The sequence below is a fragment of the Vitis vinifera genome, chromosome 3, assembly GCF_030704535.1.
Source record: "Vitis vinifera cultivar Pinot Noir 40024 chromosome 3, ASM3070453v1".
NCBI lineage: Eukaryota > Viridiplantae > Streptophyta > Magnoliopsida > Vitales > Vitaceae > Vitis > Vitis vinifera.
This window is the reverse complement of record NC_081807.1, coordinates 4,812,886-4,829,306: the sequence shown is the minus strand read 5'-3', so window position 1 is coordinate 4,829,306 and position 16,421 is coordinate 4,812,886. Positions and strand designations below refer to the sequence as shown.

At 31.4% G+C, this 16,421-nt stretch overlaps 2 protein-coding genes across 2 annotated transcripts; both read right to left on the bottom strand.

Moving 5' to 3' along the window:
- Nucleotides 1-7,282: 7,282 nt before the first annotated feature.
- Nucleotides 7,283-9,113, bottom strand: LOC104878793 (methyl jasmonate esterase 1-like). Its single transcript, XM_059735890.1, has 3 exons — nt 7,991-9,113; nt 7,752-7,883; nt 7,283-7,662 (listed from the first exon to the last, which is right to left on the bottom strand). Exons 1-3 carry the CDS (start codon nt 8,441-8,443, stop codon nt 7,381-7,383), a joined length of 867 nt encoding a protein of 288 aa, XP_059591873.1. The 5' UTR covers nt 8,444-9,113; the 3' UTR covers nt 7,283-7,380.
- A 440-nt stretch (nt 9,114-9,553) lies between these two features.
- On the bottom strand, nt 9,554-11,068 carry LOC132253559 (jasmonate-induced oxygenase 2-like). Its single transcript, XM_059735889.1, has 3 exons — nt 10,512-11,068; nt 10,104-10,431; nt 9,554-10,003 (listed from the first exon to the last, which is right to left on the bottom strand). The coding sequence occupies exons 1-3, from the start codon at nt 10,952-10,954 to the stop codon at nt 9,746-9,748; spliced, it is 1,029 nt and encodes a 342-aa protein (XP_059591872.1). The 5' UTR covers nt 10,955-11,068; the 3' UTR covers nt 9,554-9,745.
- Between the last annotated feature and the right edge of the window lie 5,353 nt (nt 11,069-16,421).

Here is a 16,421-nt window from a genome sequence, read left to right as displayed (position 1 = left end):
TATATTTTTAAATTTTTCTTTTTTTTTTTCAAAAGCATTAAATTTAAAATTTAATCAAATTGTGTTTTTTCTATTTCTAAAATAAATAAATAAATAAAACTAAAATATATTAAATAATTTATCTTGTTTTCCTATTTAGATGAGAGTGGTATTTATAACCATAATAAATAAAAGTAGACTATAATTTCTAAAAAAAGGTATATCCTAAATAAAAGTAGCTTTTAAGTTAATTTACCCAATTGTTAAAAACTAGTAAAATTATTTTTATTATAGATTTTTTATTATCAATTATTGAAAGTGCATTTGTTAGCATTTCTAATCAAAGTGTTCTTCATAGAAGTGTTTTTTCATAAAGAGTTTTTTTTTTATAGGAAAATCACCTATGAAGTAATTTAGAAAACATTATAAGTGATTTTTTAACATTATAAGTGATTTTTTAACACTATAAGAACTCGTTTGATAATAATTTTAAGAATTGTTTCTTTAACATTTTTAACACTTGAAAATTTTTATCATTTAAGTATTAAAAATATTATAAACGGTTTTTAGAATTATTATTAAATGCATTCTAAAAATATATTTGGTAGTGATTTTAAAAAGTATTTTTATTATTTTTAATACTTAAAAGATAAAAAATTTTAAGTATTAAAAATATTAGAAACGTTTCCTAAAATCACAATCAAACGCAATCTAAGACTGCGTTTAACACTAATGATTTGAATATCTCCATTTGCATCTTTGCATATCCCTGATTTTCATTAGGTGATGATGGAAGGCATATAATGTACCGTAGAAATATGAAGAATGATTTTTATCTAACCTTCTGGCTGCAAATTGCAAGAGCTCCTTTGAAGCTTTTCTGGCCAAACTAACACAAAAGGCCCAATAACTGAAAAGCCCATTCCGCCCACATGGGGAACCATGAGCCATTCCAACTGAACGCTGATTGTGACTTGGGCCAGGCCCTAACAAATTTTAAAAACTAAATCCCAATGTATTTGGCAGCTTATAGAAAGTGTTTTTAATTTTTTTATACTTGAAAAATAACAATTTTTAAATGTTAAAATAAGTAGAAATACTTCCTAAAATCACTTTCAAACGCACTTTTAATGATCGTTCAAAATTTTAAAAGTTTTTTCCTAAATTTTGGCAAATCCTTAAATATTTAAAAAACATTTTTTAGAATTACTAACAAATGGATTCAGATTCACCAAATCAATACCAAAAGGTTAAAAATATCACCGAATCAATACCAAATGGTTAAAAATATTATAATGAGTACATGATAGAAACAAAAATAATCACAAGTTACATATAAACTATATTCAAAGGAAAAACAAGTCATCCCTACTATTAAACAATCAATTACAAAAACCAAGTCTTACCAAACTCAATTGTTTAAGCTCATTGATCTCACCCACTTTGCACATTTTCTCTATACCCCGATTGGTTTAAGCTCATTGATCTCAATGTAGATGCACCTTGAGTTCTAATCAAGGAAATCGGCTTTGCATTGAGAACCAAACCAAGATTTCATCTGTTGGTTTCTTGGAAAGCCCCACTAGAACTAGATTGAAATCTTTGTAATCTCTAGAACCTCAAGATATGAAATCTTCAATCAGTCAATCAAATACTAAATTTGATTCAATTCTTCAATCCTCCATATTCCTCAATGAATTCTTCAACAAAAACAATTTTTTTTTTTTTTTTTACATGATAGTATTTTTTTTTTTTAAAAAAAAATAGTTCTAAAAATTTATAACATAGTCATTATTTTTTAAAAATAAAATAAAATAAAATAAAATGTAGAACAAAATATAAATAATTAGAGGAAATTGTTTTTATTAGTATTTAAAAATAATAGGAAAACATAAAGATATAAAAAAATCATAAAAATCAAATAAAATTGAGCATAATATTAATATTCTTCTTTCTCTACAATCTAATACTGATAAAAAAAAATCTTTGAATATAATCTTTATTTAAATTACACGTGTTTTTTGTGAATTCCTTTTAACTTTTTTCGTTAAGCAAATAAATACAAGATCAAATTATACTTGATATATAAAATTATTAATTTTTAAAAATAATTTAAAACTCAAAACTCGATTTAATTAGTATTAAAAAGTCATAAAACTCAATAACATTAAAAATTCATTTACCAAAATTCATATTGAATGACTTAATTAGTTTTTTTACATATATCATATTTTTGCAAATTTTTTCATTAGGCAGATAAACTCTATCAAATAAGACTGTGTTAAGTTCATTAATAAGTCTAATAAGTTTTAAAAATAACTCAAAATTCAAGTAGTGATTTAACAAAAGCTATAAATTTATAGATAAAAATTAGTTTAAAATGATTATTATTTCTCTTCCATGTAAAATTATTTAAAAAATATTTTTATCAAACAAATAAATTCCAAATTAAAGAAAAGTCTTTTAAGTTATAGAGAAAATGCTTCAAACATTATAGAGAAAATATTTTTAAATTTGAATCTTACACTTTGAGATATTATGATATTAAGATCTTTCAATTCTTTAATAGTTAGTCATCTTCTACATAAAATTAGTCTAGAAGGACTAATATGATTTTACTACCCAAATACAAGTAAGAAAGGGGTTTTTTCTTGGTTTCCAAAAATTAATCCAAAGTCTATATATATTATTAGATCAATTCAAATTTAATTTCTTTTTATAAGAATTGGATACTTATTTACCATAATAAATATTAATGATCATATCTATTTATTTTATATTTTCAATTCAAAAAAAAAAAAACTTAGAAAAAACTCATTCATTCCTCTTATATTATGTTGACATTAATTTATTCACCACCTACAATGATTTTTCAATTCATACTCATGTATTGTGATGTAAATAAGGTCAATTCAATCGGTTTTTGAATTAAAAATGAACTGAACTGATATAGTAAGTTTTATATGTGATAAAAATCGAACGAACTAAATTTGGAGTAAAAAAACCAAATTGAACCAAGCCTTCTGAGGTATGTTTGATTTTCGTAAATCGGTTTTGACCCAACTTAATAAATTTTTTTTAGTCCTAAACCTAGTTGTAGATTTATATTTATTTTGAGCCCAAATCTCATTAATTTGAGTTTATATTAGGCCATAAGTCTAATTTGTTTTTAAAATTAATTAAAATCAACTTATATGTGATGTTAAAAATATATTAAATGTATTTAAAATTAATTTGACCATAATATAAAAATAATGAATTACTTTAATAGAATATAATATATAAACAAATTTATAAAATATCAAAGAATAATATATAAGTTATATTGGTTTCAATTAAGAGACAAGAAAATAAAAAATTGAACCAACAAAATTAGTTTTCAAAATTCTCAAATTAAACTAACCTTTTTTATTTTTGAAAACTGAACCAATATGATTAGTTTTGGTTGATTTGGATCATTTATCGATTTTTTGGTTTTGTTTACACTTCTACTCATTCATTTCACATATATCTCTATAGACATTGGTTCATTCCCCATTCCCCAATGACTGTTATTTTATATTCTGTTTTATCAAATCAAACTCGACCTCCACTATCATCATTGTTTTACATTCTCTTGTACAAACTCAATTATACTTTTAATTGTCTTCTATTTATCTTCCTTCCTCATGCAAAAGAAGCTATACTTGTATATCTCATTTGTGAATGTAAATCTCTCTTTAGTGATATTCAAATTTTAACATTTTGGATTCATGTATAATATATATATATTTAATGTATGTATATATATACACCCACATACATATCTATGTATTTTTAATAAAATTATTAAAATGGTTCTAAATACTTGCTAAAATGCACCATCAATCAAATAATATTACTTTTATAATTCAAATCTTATTACTTTGTACCTGTATTTTATTCATTTGTATCACACGTGAGTTCTATTATTTTGTACCTTAGTTAAACCATATTGTACCTTGATCCTATTTATTTATACTTTAATATCATTATTTGATATTTTGATCTCATTTATTATATCTTGATCTTATACATTTGTATCTTTATTCAATGATTTATATTTCACCATATACATTTAATAGTCTAAATCTAAAATTCAATTGGTATTAATTCGGTACCTAATATTTCCCTAAATAATTACCTGTATGCTAACTAATGTTTTAAAAATCGAATTGGACCGATCGATTCGACCACCATCCGGACACCAATTTGGTTTGGTTTGGTGGTTTGAGCCGAGTAGTCTTTGAAATGGCGTTGAATCACCAAAACCGGCTGTCAAAAAAATTGACCTCTATTCATATGTTTGCATAATGTTGTTACACTCATTGCTAAACTATAATTCGAAAGATAAAAGAACTTTTCATACTTATTCTATGCAATTAAAGTCAAGATATTCCAGGCATATACCATATTCTTTCAAGATTTGAAAGAAATGTTACGATTTCAGCATTAAATAATGAATGTCGATTAACAATATTGCTCAGATTCTTTAGGCAAAGGTCCCAGCCTAGAGATTGATAATGTTTCTTTGAAGCAAAATGGCAAAATGGAGTAACACAAGAAAGCCAGAACCAATTAAGTGTCCACAGACAAAAAAAAAATTATTTATTTATTTTCTGAACCACCCCTGAACTTGACACCTCCCATACGGTCTGATCTGCATTTCTGTGGCACTATTTCCCTTATTCCTAACCATAAATCTACTGCCATCTCAATAATTCACATCCTTATCCACTCCTTATCTGGGGTTGTAACACTTTTTTCAAAAAGATTTTTTTTTTTTTGTCAAGGGGTGGACAAGGGTCCTCATGAGACAAGCTGTGGAATAATTATAAACCCACTTGGGTAATGGTTTCATTGTCAGGGTAATAGTATGTAAGGTGAAAATCAGCTGGGTCTATCATTCTTGTTTCCATGTGACTGTTTCCAAGGATAACTCAACCTTCAAATCCATCGAGCAGTCATATAAAAATACACGCAGATTTCATACAGATCGGATAACTCACTCATATGCCTAATCACCAGTCGCCAACTTGAGTGTAAAAAAAGCGTGGGCCGATATTATTTGTATATGGGTTTGACTGTTTGAGAGAGAAAGGTGGGGTGTCCCTTGGAGGCGTCCAAAGGCCATATTTGAACCTGCCTTTGATTATCGCCATTGCAAATCAACAGCTTGTAGTATAAATATATTAATGGAGACCAAGACTCAAATAGAGAGAGAGACGCGGGGATGCGATAAAGAGAACAGTATAGCAAAGAGTATATAAGCATTTCTCTTGCTGTAATGATGATTCAGAGACTGGAAATGTGTATATCACTGCTGAAAATGGCAGTAGAGTTTGTGCTTGTTTTCGCGGAGGCTGTCGGGCTAGTTATCAACCACAGTGCCACACCGCTTTGGGCAAACTCAGCCTCAGTTGGCAATGATGTTTCTGTCCCTTTTATCGGTTTTCTTCTTTGAATTCTTCGTCTTGTAGTTTCCTTCCTTACCAGAATGCCCATTGGCCATTGTATATGTTGAGGGTTCTTTTTTGCCTTAATAGATTTTCTTAAGGATGTGAATGTTTGATAGGAGAGAGTATATATACACATCTATGTAAACTTTGATTAAATTTTGTTCTGGGTGAGCTTCATTTTCTGCAAATTCATTTGCTGGTAGCTTTGGAAATGAATCTTCAGTTGTTTGAGTGCTGATTATTTGCTTGCTTCACTCGATTTTGTGTTGTTCCTTTGGTAATAATCTTGTTGGGTGGATCAAGGAGAAGAGCCATGATCAGAGGGAAAATAGAGTCTAGAGAAAGAAAAGATATAATGATGATTAAGAAAGGCTTTAATATACTTGCAAGATCAGGAAAAAAAATTTTTTGGGTAATCAATTATTTTCTTGCTTGATATGGGTTTGATACTCTTTTTCAATTGGTGATCCTTCTGGGAAGATCAAGAAGAAGAAAATGGAGTCTAGATGAAGAAAAGCTCTAATGGCGATTATTAATTGATTTCTGATGAAATAAAAGTCTGTTTCCATCATTCTTAATATGGTTTCTTTTGTCAAAAATAGAAGATGACATGGTTTTCATAGTCCCTGCAGTACTTTACTCATCAAACTCATAAATTTTGAACAACTTTGAGCTAACCTTCTGCATTAATTTGGTGCATCTGCGCAGTTGCAGAGTATGAACACCCACAAAATCTTAATATGAATCTTTTGGGGCAATAGCTTCTATATATATATGGATGATTAGAACAAAGAAAACATTGGGTTCTCCATGGCCATGATCATATATCTGCCATATAAAATGCAGGTTTTCCTAACACTAACCCCTTATTTTAAGAAAGTCAAGTTATTTTAAGACCTCATTATTAGACATGCCCTAGAAGCATTGGTATGTGATTAAGAGTGTGTTTGAGAATAATCTAGAAAACGTTTTTAGTATTTTTAACACTTGAATGATATAAAATTTCAAGTATTAAAAAGATTAAAAACATTTTTTAGAATTACTATTAAATAAACTCTAAAAATGTGTTTAACAATGATTCTAAGAATTATTTATATCATTTAAATTTTTATTTTTCAAGTATTAGAAATATTATAAATACTTTCTAAAATTACTACCAAGTACAATCTAAAAATAGATAATAATATCATTTAAAATATGTGGCACTGAAATTTTGATAATTTTGAATGTCATAGTGTGGATTCGAAGAAACAAATGGTATCCAAGATCTTTTCCTTTTCCTGGGAAACATTAGTCTTGGTCAATTATGAACTGCTACACGTTGCCTATCATGATCATATTTATATTAGCTTTGATTTCTATGGGGATATAATTTATTTGTACGCTAATCATAGAGGTGATACATGTGATCCACATGTCATATTTGGATTCCTTTGGTCAATGGAAGAATACTAATTGCTCCGGTCCCTTCCTTTTTCAAAGTAGGATGATCAGGCCCTTTGATCTCTTCCACACCTTCTGGCTGTTTTTTTTTTTGTTCTTTTTTCTATCATCCAGAGCTGAAAAGCCTTGATGCCCTCCTTGACTTTCCCAAGATAAAACACCTTATCTTCACTTTCTTTCTTTTCCCTTGAAATTTGATTTTGGATCTGAAATTCAGGGCTTATGACCCTGTAGAAGAAAGACAGATATGAATCTTGGGATGATTTGAACTTCAGGTTGATTTTATGCACACTGTTTAAAACTCCTGAAATATAGTTGTATATTGCAATACATTTATAATTGATGCAACTGAACCGTGATGTTTCTATTAGTAAAAATTTCTTTGAATCAATCCACAGCTCAAAGTACCAATTTCTATTGAAACTTTTTTCTTTTCCTGCTTATTCAATTGTTTCGTTTTCCACATAATGGTATGACAACATCAAGAATACTTCTCATCAATTGCCTGCAGGTGAACCCAAAGCTCTTTTGGCTTAGACATCATGACCATGTGATCAGATCCTTTAATCTCTTTAACAGCATCAGGTGGGTTTTTTTGGATCATCCAGAGTTGAAAATCCTTTTTCATCACCTTGTCTTCCTCAGAAATAATAAAGACACGTTTAACCGAGGCATATTTTTTCCACAACATGAGCTCATTTGACGTGTCTTCTTCACTGAACAAGCGTACGGGTCTCATCAACATAGTCCCTAGTGCCAAGTCCTGGAAAATTTATGCCCAAAATGATATAACAACGACAATGAAAGGTCTCATAATTTTGGTTGTAAGGCCTTAATTAATGGAGTTCTCACCTCAGTTGGGCTCAACTGATACAAATTCAGTGATAAGAACAAGGGGCCAAAGGTGAAAGTGGTGGGAGGATTGTTGGGGCCATTATCATATGTGAACTGGCTGTCTAGTAGAGGACCTTGTCTCCTGGATGTCTTCAATAAGAAGTAGAAACCAGGCTAAAAGTCAGAAACAGGGGAAGCCTTCCCCTCTTAATCAACAAGTAAATTTCTGTAAAAGAAAAATAGAATGTATGAAGTACCTCTTGATTGAGTGTGGAAATGTTGAGAGTGGGACCAGGCATTGAGGCAGTGACAAAAACAGCTACAGAAACCTTTTCTGGGAACTTCTCCATGGCCTGAGAAATGGCCAACCCACCCGAGCTGTGTCCAACAAGAACCACCCTCTCATCTGCAGGGAGTGACTCCATGAAGTCCCTCAGTGGCTGGAAATACTCAGAAATTAATCGCAGATCACCCACTTGTTTTGTGTTAATTCCAGAAGCAGCCAAATCCAGAGCAGTGACTTTGTGGCCAGATGATTTTAGTAGTGCCACAATCTTGTACCAAGACCAGGCACCATGGCAAGACCCATGAACTAGAACAAAGTGCTTGACGGGATTAGCCTGTCTCCCCTCTGATGCCATTGGATACACTGAAGAAACAAGAAAAATCAGAAAGGAAACCAAAATCATATGCTTCTTCCCTGCCTCCATACTCCTTTCCTGTTACAGAGATGGTCAGCACCCATCATTTTAAAGGGCACAACTGGGTAGGTTTTCACTACAACTACTAATCTAATGGATTAAAAATTTTCCTGTGAAATTGACTCTAGAAATAAAATAAGGATTAAGGATTCAAGAACATGTACACATTGATTGCCAGGGTTTAAAAGATGACACATGCACCTGCGTCACACTCTTTTTCAATGATACAGAAGTTATGCAAAGGAAGAAAGAATGAAATATACAGAGTGAAGTAGTTAACTCCTCCCCTTGAATTCTTCTCTTGTCCGGATTGGTTTGTAACTGCAGACATTTTCTTTTCCCAATGTGATCTGTGGATTGAGTTCTGATCTCAATTTGTTTTTGGCATTTTTGGTTTTGCTTCTGCAAATCTTGAGATGTATCTTTCAATTAATATAAGTAAGTTATGCAGTAAAGGTTTTTGGACATATAAAATGTTAGCCAAACCTTTCCCATGGCGGGTTGAAGGTACTTTGGGGTAGGCTTGGTCAAGCTTGATACCTCAATCTGACTGAAACATGATGTTTTCACCCATTTGAATTGGTCAAAGCTGTGTAGACTAGCATGATTCCTTTAATAAAGAAGTTGTTTTTGGATTAAGACCTACAACACAAATTTGACTTAAGTACATCTATTTAATAATTATGTATTAAAATAATTATGATTAATTGAGTTGAAAACAATTAAATTAAAAAGTTAATTATATTGACTTAAATAAAACCTGACTCAACCGGATTATTAAATAAATTACTCAACTTGTTACATGTTTAATAATTAAATTATATTTGGGTTTATACTTTTAACTTAATTATTATTTATGTTATATTTGAGTTGACTTATTTAGTCAGAGTATCCATCCATAAATTTAATTTGATATGACATGAACACTACCCACCAACATTAATTGTATCCCTCGCTTTAAGTTCCGGTGGCAGCATGAGTTTGGCCTCTGTTTTGAGTGTTGGATGAATGTCGGATTAACCTTTCCCATGGCTGTCAAATTCCTCATAAATTATTGGTGATTGTAATAATTTCCTCATAAATTAATGGTGCTATATGCTTCTTTAGGATCCATTGATCTTAATAAATCTCTTCCTGGTATAGGAAGAAAATGACTATTCCATTAAGGCAGCAGGCATTGCTGCTTATTTATCAAGCAAATTACATTATTATTTTCACACCATGTACTTATCCTATATACCGCATGGTGAACTTCAGAGAGCTAAAACAAGCTCTTCTTGATTAAAGATAGATAATGTCCTACTGACCCTTTTACTCTGATGCCTTGAAATGAGAAATTTGGATGTTTTCCACATCAAGCTTCTTGAAATTACTGTGCTTTCTCGTAGCAAAGAACTTTCCCCAGTTGTATGCTCTGTACTTTGGCTTTTCCCCCTTCGTCAGCTCCTCCAAGGGCTGCACCCAAACACGGTGCCCGGGATTGAAAAAGAACGGAATCGAAAACCTTTCCCTCTCTGAATTCACCATCACCCTGTGCTCCACACTCTCATAAGTATCGTTGCTCCAGACCTGATTTAACATCAGTATAATTAGATAAATGGGTGTGAAAAATTCCTTGAGCCAAACTGTACTGATAAGCATGTACTAATTCAAAGTTCTTGGGTGGTACCTGAATTATATCCCCAACATTGATAATATAAGCATCTGGGGTGGGCTTAACTCGAATCCATTCTCCATCGGTTTTTCGCTTTACTTCCAATCCTCCAACATCATCCTGGGCAAGGATGGTTAAGGCTCCGCCATCCTTGTGGCGACCAACGCCCAGAGCTAGGTGAGGGATGGGGCAAGGTGGGTAGTGATTGAGGCGGATGAAGTTCGTTGATTCTTCAAAGAAAAGATTGAATCTGTTTTCCGGCAAACCTAAGCTCAACGAGATGAGTCCCAACAGCTTGAAGGCTAATTTTTCCATTTCTCTAGCATATTCTTCACATACCTCCCTATATAAATCAGTTCAATTAGAACAAAAAAGCTAAGTAAATCACTGTAGTGACTCTGCCTTAGCTGGTGAAATTTGTACCTTAATTCAGGAGGGTACTGAGGCCACTGATTGGTCAGCTCTTTGAGCTCCTTGTCGTCAGGATCAGGCGAAACAGGGATCACGGTGGGGGTTGACACCACGAAATCAAAAACTTCCTTCCAGTCCCTAACGTTCTTGGTAAGCTCGGAATCATAATACCCCAAAGGATTCACCTCATCTCTATTCACCTTCCTCTTCTCCTCCAATGGCAGAGCGAAGAATTTCCCCGCCGCATCCTCAATTTTCCGGCGAGACTCCGAGGGCACCCCATGGTTGATGACTTGAAAGAAGCCCCAATTCTTGGATGCATCAGCTATTTGAGAAACATGGTTGGAAGCATTGGCGGAAGAGAGATCAATGAGGGGGATGCCTTCAGCTTCGATAACAGCGAGCTTAGGCCTATGTTGGGCGTCTTGGATGAAGGCTGGATCGACCTCTCCCATGGCTGTGGTAGTGGTTAGAAGTTAGAAATGGGGGTTAAGCACTGGTGGCTGCAGGTGAAGATGGTGACGAGAACTTGGGCCACTTGGCAGGTAGTTTTTGTAGTGTGGTGGGGTTGGTTTAGTACATTGAACCTGGACATAATTTGGGTTACGTTTTAAGGTTTGGTTGAGGGTGTGACCTCATGGATTGCGCATATATTAATGATAATTGGTCAAGTGATACTGCAGTCCCAAAGGGAATCTCTCTCAATGATTTTACCGACAGCTCCCTCCACGTTCAAATGTTTGATCCGTATTTGAATTGGAGTCTAATGCTCTGATCAAAGACACCTTTCGCTTAGTCGATCAGTGTTTGATTACTAAATAAGATGGTGTCACAAATATTTTTGAATTCTAGGTCAAAGTCAACGAGTGTAAAGGTTATCAATTTGATATGATAAGATAAATTGTTTACAAACACTTTTAAAAATGATTCTTAAAAAATATTTTTTTTTTAAGTTTAAAAACCATTTTTAAAACGCTTTTATAATGTTTTTACAATAAAGGTTTATTTAAAAACTTATATTATTATAAACTTTTTTTTTTTTTTAATATTTTTAAAATAATTTTTATATATAATATTTTATTTTCAATCATTTTTTGTATTTATTCTTTTTTTTAAACAATTTTTTTTTATAAAAAAGGTAAAACGACAACTAAAAATAAGTTATCAACAATGCCTTATTGTCATGACAATTTTCAAAAACATGTTTTAGAAACAATTGAAAATCAAAGTATTTTCATATTGCTTTATTCCCAGAAACAAAAAATTATTCTGGGTAACGGTTCCAAATGTATCCTTCATTTGGTTATCTTATTATACATGAAATGTGGAAAAAACAAACACAAGAATGGTGAAATTATAATTTGTTAAAAAGAAGAAAATAATAGTTAGATTGATTTGAAATTTGTTAGAATTTTTCTTTTCTCTTGAATTAATGTGGAAGTTTCATGACAAGTAAGAAGAAACAAAAAAGATCTTAAAAAAAAAATAAAAAAGAAAATAGAAGAGTCCAAAATGTTCAAGAAAAATGCAAGAGTTTAAAAAAAGTAGAATTTTTAGCAAGAAAAAGGTAGGATTAAAAATGTCTTATAACAATATAAATTAATTAAATCATTAGTTAGCCATTTGCTCTCATCCTCACACAAGGACTTCTCTAGATCTCATGGCTGCCCAATATGTATGAACAACTTTCTACAACAAATAAGGTACACTTAATTAAAAAGTTGTTTAATTTAAAGATGTTCGAGAATGAGAATTTCAAGCAGCATTTGAACGAATTTAATGAGATCACAAATTAATTAAATTTGATTGTTATTAAATTTGATGATAAGATTCAAGCCTTATTAAACCTCGGTTAATTGTTTAAGAGTTGGAAAAACACAATCACTTCAATCAGTAGTTCATTAAGAAAATCAAAATTGGTGTTTTTGAAAGTAGTATACATGATTATAACTGAGGAGATTAGGAAGCATGAAGAAGGTTTTTCCAATTCATGATCAACATTAAACATGGAGAGCAAAGGTAGAAATCAAAATAAAGGTAATAGGCGTGATAAATCCAAATAGAGGAATGATAGGTTGAAATCTAGAAATTCCAAAAATTCCTAACATTAGACGAGTAAGAAAGATATCAAATGTTGGAATTGTGATTAGAGCTAAAATATGTGCTCCAATAACACATATTTGATATGATTCATGCACCATAAGACATTCAAATCATCCGACTCTACCCAAATCGATGCTATGGCCTTAACCATGAGTTTAACTTGTATTTGAAGATTTATCTTAGGTTTAAGGGAAGAAAAGAGTACAAATTGAATCAGTTTAGATTTTGAAAGAATGAGATGGGGTTAAATGAGAAAATTAACAAGTCAAGACTCATGAAATATAAGGAAAAGCAAGATGAGGATATCACGAGTTTGAGAAATAAGGAATGACCATTATGAAGTAAGAAATAAGGCATACAAACATAGAAAATGAGACATGAAGCCAAATTCATCAAGTTTGTATGGAAATTGGGATTCAAAATCTGGTGGTAACATGTACTTTGACTTTAAGATGAAATTTGGAGCATTTCCCAAAGTCCATTTTAGGCAAGCTATATATTGTTTTGAAACTTGAGAAGTTAAGAATTCAAAACTTCAAAAGATGTGCAAATTAGAGGTAAATAAGGAAGTTATGCACATTTAAAGCAAATTGGTTGGAGAGGAAAACTAAGTTCAAAATTGGTAACTTGGATTTGAAATGATTTTTGTCCATTTAAAACTCAAAGGAATGAAATAAAACTTTTGGAATAGGCTAAGTTTGAATCTCTCTACTTGTTTCAAACAAGAGGCATACATTTCAAAGCCAAACAAACATGCATGGGCAATGAGTGAGTTCAAAATTCATTGTGAATTTTGAATTCACCTTGTTGACTTCAAATTGGACCATTTATTTCCCACTTATGAGTTCAAAATTGATTTGGAACTCACCCAAATATCGAACTCAACCACTAGTGACCGATTTTGAGCTCCAAGACATGTCAAAACGAGTTTCAAATGTCTCTATCCAATTCAAAATGCATCATACTCATTTAGAACTCGTAATTTTTGGGTTTTTTTTTTAAGGTTATTTATGAATTTTCATTATAATAAGTGGTCAATGAGAGTGTACCACATGTTAGGTCATTAAAGTTACTATATAAACTCTTTTAGTTCTAGAGTTTAGGTGATTTTCCAAGAGTTAGGCATTTTGTGGGGAAGAATACAAGAACTTTGGTTTATTTCTTTCGTTCTTTATTGAATATATTGTTTTTAGTTTTCTTTGATTCAAATTATGAATTTTTAGCCTATTATGGATTGTGAATGTGACATTACCCCCAACAAAGGATAAAAAGCTATCTTGGGACTTGAAACATAAAAACTTAATGGTTAGAAAACTTATAGGGACATTAGGTAAATTATTATAACAATAAGATTAATTAATGGTTGAGTTACAATTTATTAATTTTTTATCCTATCATTGTGAGTTAGTTTAGAGAATAATATAGTAGGTTATTATTCAATACTAGTGATTCTTGGTAACTCTTGATCATTAGTTATCCTGATTTTCCTTATAGTTATCTGCCCCAAAACAAAGCTATAAGAAGTAGGAAATGTTAAAAAGCCAAACCTTAAATTGATAATAATCTCATTCATTTGATGGTTTTCAGAATTTGTTTTTTGTTAAAAAAAAAAGAAAAGGTTTTAGATGTAATTTTGAGTTATAGGGTACGACTCAAGTTGATCGTAAGCGACCAAGAATTCCAAAACCTTAAGATCACTCTAGTTAAGAAACCTTTGTTATCTCTATTTCTACATTTTAAGTTAGATTGTGGAAAACCTCAAATTTAAATCAATTAAATTAAAAATCAATATTCGTTTTGTTATTAATTTAGCTTCTTTTACTTAGTTTCACTTCATAAAAGTTAATTCACATATTGTTTTTCACTTTAGGATTTAAATAAAAACGATTCATTTATCCTAGTATTGACAAATTCCATAAGTTAGTCCCTAAGGATAATATCCAGAGTATTATAAAAGTCGTAGTGACCCTTTCTCTAGTTTTTTTCTTGACCAAAGTTGTTACATAAAAAGGCTTAGTATTTTAGATAATAGAGAAGATTAGTCAAATTGTGGAAAGAAGGAACATTATAAAAATGAGTGCAAGGCTGCCAAGAAGGATAAGAATGGTGACAACAAGACCAATGCGAATGTTGTGTCAAAAGAATTAGATGATGCTCTTATTTGCTATTTGGAGAGAACAACAGAATAGTGGGTATTAGATTCAGGGACATCATTCCATGCTACCTCAAATGGAGAATTATTTGAGAATTATGTCTCAGGTAATCTAGGGATGAAGTATCTAGGTGATGACCAAGCATGTGTTGTTATTGGCATAGGTGAAGTGTAGATCAAATTGAATGGATTTGTATGAAATTTGGATAATGTGAGGCACATTTCAAACCCGAGAGAGAATTTTATTTCCATTGGGTAGTTAGCGAAAGATAGCTATTTGCCATGGTAAGAAGAATGATACTCTTTACATGACAATGGATGGTTGTGAGTTTATTGCCCTTGTTGAGAGCAAAGAAGATTCGAATTTATGGCATTAGAGGCTTGGTCACATGAGTAATGATGGGCTGAAAATTATACACTTGAATGGGAAGTTGTTAGGTTTGAAGTAAGTTGACATTAACATGTGTGAAAGTTGCATACTTGGGAAACAAAAAAGGGTTAGCTTTAAGAAAGTTGGAAGAACTCCAAAAGAAGCAAAACTAAAGTTAGTTCATACAAATGTTTAGGGACTTGCTTCAGTTTCATCTATCGGTGGAAGATCCTATTTTGTGACCCTCATTGATGATCATTTGAGGAAAGTGTGAGTATACTTTATGATACACAAATGAGAAGTGTTTGATGTATTCAAGAGATGGAAATAATGATGGAGAATAAGACAGGTATGAGAGTCAAGAAGTTGCAGTTTGATAATGGTAGGGAGTATGAAGACTTTGAGTTCAAGAAGTTCTATTATGAAAATGGAATTAAATTGGAGAAGACCGTGCCAAGGACACCTTACCAGAATGGTATAGTAGAATGAATGAACAAGACATTCATTGAAAGAGAAAAAAACATGTGTATACAAGCAAGGTTTTCAAAGGAGTTCTAGGTAGAAGCAATCAACACAACAACTTACTTGATCAATTGAGGACCGTCAACTTACTTGGATCACAAAATATCGAAAAAAGTGTGAACTAGAAAAAAGGTAAAGTTTTCTCATTTAAGGGTATTTGGTTGTGTATCATATATATATATATATATATATATACATATTAGTGATCATGACATAAACATACTTGATGCTAAATCACTAAAATGTACTTTCATTAGCTATGGTGTTAATGATTTTGATTATCAGTTTTAGGATGACCAGAATAGGAAAGTGATTAGAAGTAGGGATGTCATATTTAATGATAAAGTTTTGTATAAGTAGAGAGATGCAATACATTTCAATAGTTTGGTACAACCTGAACCTATTTACTTTGAGCTAGATGATGTCCCATAGAATAACATGACAAATAAGACAGGTCAGAATCATTAGATTGAGGAAAATACTACATAGGATGTTAATATATCACAAGATCTAGTTTCAATTCCTACTTTGAGGAGATCTAACAGGCCACATGTACCAAATAGGAAGTATTTAAATTATTTGCTATTAATAGATGGAGGTGAACCAAAATGTTATGATGAAGCATATCATATGGAAGATAATAGCAAGTGGGAACTTACAATGAAAGACAAAATGAAGTCTCTTATTCTTAACCAGACTTGGAAGCTAGTCGAGTTACTAGTGGGTAAGAAAGTTCTTCATAATAAGTGGGTGTATTAAATTAAGTAGGAACATG

Bases quoted from the DNA above. Each gene is read 5' to 3' on its own strand.
- LOC104878793 (XM_059735890.1), bottom strand. From the start codon at position 8,443: ATGGAGGCAGGGAAGAAGCATATGATTTTGGTTTCCTTTCTGATTTTT. The intron at 7,884-7,990 runs GTACTTCATACA...TTCTTATTGAAG, and splicing joins TTTCCACACTCAATCAAGAG to ACATCCAGGAGACAAGGTCC. The intron at 7,663-7,751 runs GTGAGAACTCCA...TAAATTTTCCAG, and splicing joins ATCAGTTGAGCCCAACTGAG to GACTTGGCACTAGGGACTAT.
- LOC132253559 (XM_059735889.1), bottom strand. From the start codon at position 10,954: ATGGGAGAGGTCGATCCAGCCTTCATCCAAGACGCCCAACATAGGCCT. The intron at 10,432-10,511 runs GTACAAATTTCA...TGATTTATATAG, and splicing joins CAGTACCCTCCTGAATTAAG to GGAGGTATGTGAAGAATATG. The intron at 10,004-10,103 runs GTACCACCCAAG...ATGTTAAATCAG, and splicing joins ATGTTGGGGATATAATTCAG to GTCTGGAGCAACGATACTTA.